The following is a 6023-nucleotide window of genomic DNA, read 5'->3' as shown; positions in this document are numbered from 1 at the left end:
ATCCCATGCATCTTTAGCTTGTTGTATCCCTGCAATGTGGTGAATGATTTCATCATTTAAGCTAAGTGCAATGAGCCCTAATGCTTTTTCATTTATGTTCTTCTACTCATTCTCCCCTCTCCATTAGACATTCATCTCTTCCCTCAATTAGCCCCCATAGATTCTTCCTCATGAGCAAATACATGATCTTTGTTTGCCATGTATGGAACTGCTCCCCGTTGAACTTAGCTATTTCTTGTGCAGTGCTCATGTGATGATGTGAAGGGAATCTTACCTCTTGATCCAATTCAAGACTCAAGGTCAGTGTCTACCCTTTTACAACTCCATTTTAGTGTTAAATGATAATTACAACAGATTTACAAACATGAATACACCAAAAATTGCATAAAGCCATGGGTAATTGATTTGTACTGGATGGTTGGGATATTAAACCAACTTCAAATTGCAATCTAAAGTGACAGAGATCTCATATGGAATTAGCTTGTCTTATTAAAATTGAATAAAGCACTCTTTTGTCTGGTAAGCCTTGAAGTTTTTGGTTACAACATGGAGGTCATGTTCCTCTTGCTCCTTGAGCTATTTTTCTTCTGCCTTAATGGGGTTTTGGGAAGATAAGATCAGGGTGTCCAGTTTTGTCCAATTTATACTAGACTACGACAATTCTTGAAGAGAAAATTTAGGGGGAGCAAGGTATTTCAAATTAGATCAAGAGACCAATATAAAATACACATTCACTCAAATTAATCCAATATAACTTAAAATAATACAAATTAGTCTAATTAATCAAAAATATGAAATGATAAAAAATGATCTTTCTATACCTAGAGTGATCCAATTTTGTTTTTATAGATGCACCATTACAAGTACACTAGTCCCTATAGACCAAAAATGTAATTTTATTAATTAGATTATTAATATTTATTTTTGCAAGCCTTTTGATATCTTGGAAGAATTTTGGAAAAGAGATCATCAAAAATCTAACCATTAGATTTGCAATTTTGACTAACCACCACATTCTACTAATGTCTCACTATCTACCACTCTTTTGATCTACAAGATTGAGCATTTTAAGTGGTAGTTATTGTGGGTGAAAATAGTGGCATATATTACAACACTTTAAAGACCTTGAAATATTTAAAGAAAATAGACAAATAGCTTCAAATTTTCTCAAAAAATCAAGTTAAGCTCTATATTTTGTGAATATCTAAGGTCCAAAGTGGGAATCTCATATGAGTTTATATGTGAAAGATATTAGCATTTTATGGAATCAGGTCTAAATTTGGGACAGGGTGTATACATTGACTTTATACCTAAGGAAATGAGAACTTTCGACTATCTCATGCTTAATCAGATTACACAACTATATTCCCAACTTTACATGTGATGTTCCAACAAAAGAACTTGAAAGGAAATCCCTTCGCTAGCTAGGAGAGATTAGCCAACTAAAGGAAATTCCTTCGTTAGCAGGAGAGATTGGCCACTAAAGGTAAACAAATGCCTTTTTTTTCCCTGTTTACAAGGTGCTTGAGTGGACAAAACTAGGCACCTTGATCCTGTAACCACCCAATGACTTTCTTTGCCAAGGTTTGATTGTTGGCCTTTGTGGCACTTCACAAGAGTTTGATAGGTCCTATCATCTTAGGGATATATTCATCTAGGTCCTGTCATCTTAGGGATATATTCATCTATTTTTGGCTCAAATAGGTTAACTGGAACTATGATTTCTTTGAGTTCCCTTTTCCTCTTACTCTCATAAATCTAACATGGGTTTCCATGGCTTTGATGTACGTTAACCAATATGGGTTTCTCCTTTTAAAAAAAACTTAAAAGGCAAGCCTAGTGAGAATTTTTTTAATGGTGCATTTTACAATAAATAATAACAACTAAGTTGAAAGTCAAGTGCACAAAAATAGCCATGCTATTAATAGTAAGCCTTCAAAGACTTAATTATTTAGGATGTCATAAAGACAAGATGCTCAATGATAAGACAGGTAGAGCTAATGAGATGTCCCATTTGGGGGAACCATAAGAAAAGGATATGATAAATTATGTAACCATAGTGACCAAAGCAAGAAAGGAAAAAAAAAAGAGTTGTAAATTTTCACTATTATTGGCAATAAATATTCCCGAGTTTCTTTAGTAAAGCATTTCATAAAGCTTTAAGCAACACGTAAGAAAAAGTGACAAATCTAAAGATTCGGGACACGAGTTAATTGAAAAGCAAAAAGCGCTTGTTATTAATAATGAACTGAGAAGCCTTCAAAGCGTTTATTATTTACGGTCTCAGAGAGAGAGAGAGAAAGAGAAAGAGACACGTGAAGAGCTCGACGGGCACTTATTCGTCAGTCGTCGACGAGCAGCAGCAGCGGCGGCAAAGAGCCTTTGGACGAACTTAACCGGAGTCCTGGCAGCTGGCGCAGTAATTGAGGGTAGCCTCGCAATTTCCTCCGTCGAAAGCGTGGCTGCCGCATTTACCACAGCCGCCTCCGTTGTAGATCAGGGAAAACTCGTTCTTGAGGTCGGCACCAGTCGTGGCGGGGTAGCTGCCTTGGCATCGGAAGATGGCCGTGCAGTGGCCGGACACGCGGGACGTGTAGGCTGAGTACGTGGTGCCACTGTCGAAGCGGTTGTAGGCTGTAATGCAATCGTTCTGGCTGACCGAGCTGCAGAGGGCGGAGCCTGAGCAGTTGTTGGAATAGGCCGAGGCGCCCCTGATCATGAAACCTGACTCCGCCGCAACCAGGCAGGCCATCAACGCAACCGCCAGAAGCTGCTTGAAACGCAGCGCCATCAGCTTGCAGCAGGCAACACTCTAGCCTCTAGGGAGCTGATAATTACTTATACTCGTAGATAATCAGCGAGATCGAGTTTAGCAGCTTCCTTTCATTGCAGCCTGCTGCCTCAGCAATAGTATTTATAGGCCAGCTGCTTCGCGTGTAGGTGCTGCTTGCGTGCCCGGCACGGCTCTTTGCCACTCATCCCCAGAAGCTCTTTTCTCTCTTTCAAGTTTCCTCATCACAGCTGCTTGTCGTGAAGCGGTCTTGTCATTCAATCAATCAGGCTTGCGTGCACGGCAGTGCTTGCTATATATATAATAATCCACAGATTGCGCCAGCTTCCCATGTGGGAAAAGCAAGCGTACAGATTTCCGCATCTTTTTCCACATGATTTGTTCTTCTTTTCCTACACCATGTGTTAGTGTGTCCAGCTAGAACGTGATTTTTGAAGAGAAAGATTTTAGCTTATGTTCAATCTTCTCTCTCTCTCTCTCTCTCTCTCTCTCTCTCTCTATATATATATATCCATCTACGCAAAACCCACCATTCTCAACACATACACCAAAGCTTGTCAGCATGCCAACAACCCCTAGCGTACCTTTTATCATTTGTATTGTTCAATTGTCTTTAGCAATCAACCTAAGATGAACCATGAGCAGCCTAAAGCACACCATTTATGTAGACATAACAAACTTAGAATTAAAAAACTTGAGGTAGAATCTAAAAAACTTGAGGTAGAGATTGAGATCAGTGATACTTAGCAAAAGAAGCAATAAATTATGTGATCACATTCCAACAATAAGAACATAAACCTATGCAAATCAATTACTTTGATTTAGCATTGATGGATTTTCCCACATAGTATACTATGACTCTATGTAAATCAACCTAGTGCCTATGCACTAATCGTATTCAATATATTGCTAATGTATATGCTTACTCAAGATCTATTATTTCTCTTTCTAAACACACACACACACACACACACTCTCTCTCTCTCTCTCTCTCTCAGACACAGACACACACACATCTTCCATGCATCTATATATATATATATATATATATATATATATATATATATATATATATATATATCCCACACTCATCTAGCCTCCGCCATGTAAATCAACCTAGTATACTATGACTCTATGTATACTATAGTATACTATGACTCTATGTAAATCAACCTAGTGCCTATGCACTAATCGTATTCAATATATTGCTAATGTATATGCTTACTCAAGATCTATTATTTCTCTTTCTAAACACACACACACACACACACACACACTCTCTCTCTCTCTCTCTCTCTCAGACACAGACACACACACATCTTCCATGCATCTATATATATATATATCCCACACTCATCTAGCCTCCGCCATGTAATAGTAGACAAATATGGCCCAGCGAGGAGGCCCTAGAGGATCGCTTCTGCCAATTGTGCAACATGGAGGCAGAGATAGAGGAGCAATATATATACATATGTCCAGTGTACCATGAGATCACGGGAAGATGCCACTACCTCTTCCATGAGGGTTTTGGGCCAATATCTCGGATCATGGATTTCTTAGATCAGCGATGTTTTAGACTCTTCCTCCTGGATCTACGTAGCCACAGGGAGTCTTTATTATGGGCTAGACACTAGTGGTGGCAGTGGTGGCAGTGGTGGCAGTGGTGGCAGTAGGCCACCACGATAACACGGGAGGATTATGGCCATCGTCTCCCAGCACAAGGGGATCTTCTTGCACCAGCTCAGTCTCCCTACCATGACCTCCCTATTTGGGAGATTATTGGATGATGATCTTTTTGAGATGTCAAGCTCAACATGAGCTGAAGCCTGACACTCACGAGGCGCCTATATGACCATTTGACATTTACATCACTGGCGGGTTTGGTAGTTGGCAACGACATATCTTCACCTGAGATTCTACAATTGGACTACATCGACTAATCTACACCTACCCACTCCTCTTAGCGTGTTCACATTATGGACCGCTTGTATATATTCTATTATGTGTGTTAGTCACTTTATCTTCTTTGTAAACCTCTTTTGTTGTGTGAAGAAGAAGAAGAATTTTCAGCCTCTCACCTTGTATGTTCTCTTCTAAGGTTTGTGTGAGTGTGTGTGCGCATTTGCAAGAGCTCAAGCTCTCTTCTCCCTTGCATCTTTTTCATAGTATCAGAGCTTGGTTCATGCTAGGGTCTGAGCGGCAAGTAAGAGAAGTACAAGAAGCGGTACAAGGGTAAGAGCTTCATCTACTCTTCCCCCTTTGTGTTGGATACTACACCCTTGTCGGGAGCTCTTCGGGAGGCAATACTGGAAAACAAACTCCGAGATTGAAGAGCTTTCTTCATGGGAACAAAGCTACAGAGCAACTATTTTGTCCGTTGGACGTAAATTTTTAAGACAACGTCTCGACCTCCGTTTTTTAGTTCGAAGACGTTCACGGGCTTTGCGCGGATAAGTTTCGATTCTCTACAGAACTCTATTTTTGGAACTACATGAAGGGCGATTGATTGTGCAAACATTGTGTGTACTGCTGCAAAGAGGTCTCAAAGCTGCCATTGGGTGTATGTATGCAAATTGAGGTCATTGATTATGACATTTTGGGTACATTATAGTACTGCTGTATAGAATATAACAGTTTGTGCAGGTCAAACAAGAGTGCTATTTTTGGTAAATTTGTGTTGTAGACAAGATGTCGAATGGTGGAATAAACCAGATTGTTGCAGAGAAGCTTGGCAAGAACAACTTCCATGCTTGGAGGTTTAGATTGACAAATTTTCTGATGGAAAAAAGTTACTGGGACTACATTGAAGGTGAACATGAGGAGGTACCAGAGATTAATCTAACTGCATAGATGTAAAAGAATTCAAGGATTGGAATCAAGGAGAAGGGAAAGTCATGTATTGGCTTTCTATTAGTATACAGGACACTATGATTGGGCATATACAGGAGCCAAGTCACCTAAGGAGTCATGGGGGATACCTTGGTGAAGAGCTGTATGAAACTAACACCAAGGCACGAAAGATTCAGTTGAAGAATGAGCTTTATACTATGGAGAAGAAAAATATGTCTGTGAATGATTATGCCTTGAAGATCAAGGGCATTGTGGAATCCCTTGCATCAATTGGTGTTGATGATGATGATAAGGTGGAAGTGTGTCTACGTGGTCTCGGGCCACAATACAAGGCATTCAAGACGTCTATTTAAACTCGGGAGAACATTCCCAACTTCATAGA

General features: G+C 39.8%; 1 protein-coding gene across 1 annotated transcript; it reads right to left on the bottom strand.

The window, feature by feature from the left end:
* Positions 1-2392: 2392 nt before the first annotated feature.
* On the bottom strand, positions 2393-2791 carry LOC147641194 (meiotically up-regulated gene 117 protein-like). The gene has a single exon (XM_086811894.1). The coding sequence runs from the start codon at positions 2789-2791 to the stop codon at positions 2393-2395; it is 399 nt and encodes a 132-aa protein (XP_086668020.1).
* Between the last annotated feature and the right edge of the window lie 3232 nt (positions 2792-6023).

Source organism: Cibotium barometz, chromosome 2 (genome assembly GCF_041138505.1).
Source record: "Cibotium barometz isolate CiBa-2024 chromosome 2, ASM4113850v1, whole genome shotgun sequence".
Taxonomy (NCBI): domain Eukaryota; kingdom Viridiplantae; phylum Streptophyta; class Polypodiopsida; order Cyatheales; family Cibotiaceae; genus Cibotium; species Cibotium barometz.
Note: the sequence above shows the minus strand (reverse complement) of the source record. Positions and strands in the feature narration are given on the sequence as shown.

What these genes read in the sequence shown, in the direction of transcription:
- LOC147641194 (XM_086811894.1), bottom strand. Translation starts at nt 2,791, where the DNA reads ATGGCGCTGCGTTTCAAGCAGCTTCTGGCGGTTGCGTTGATGGCCTGC.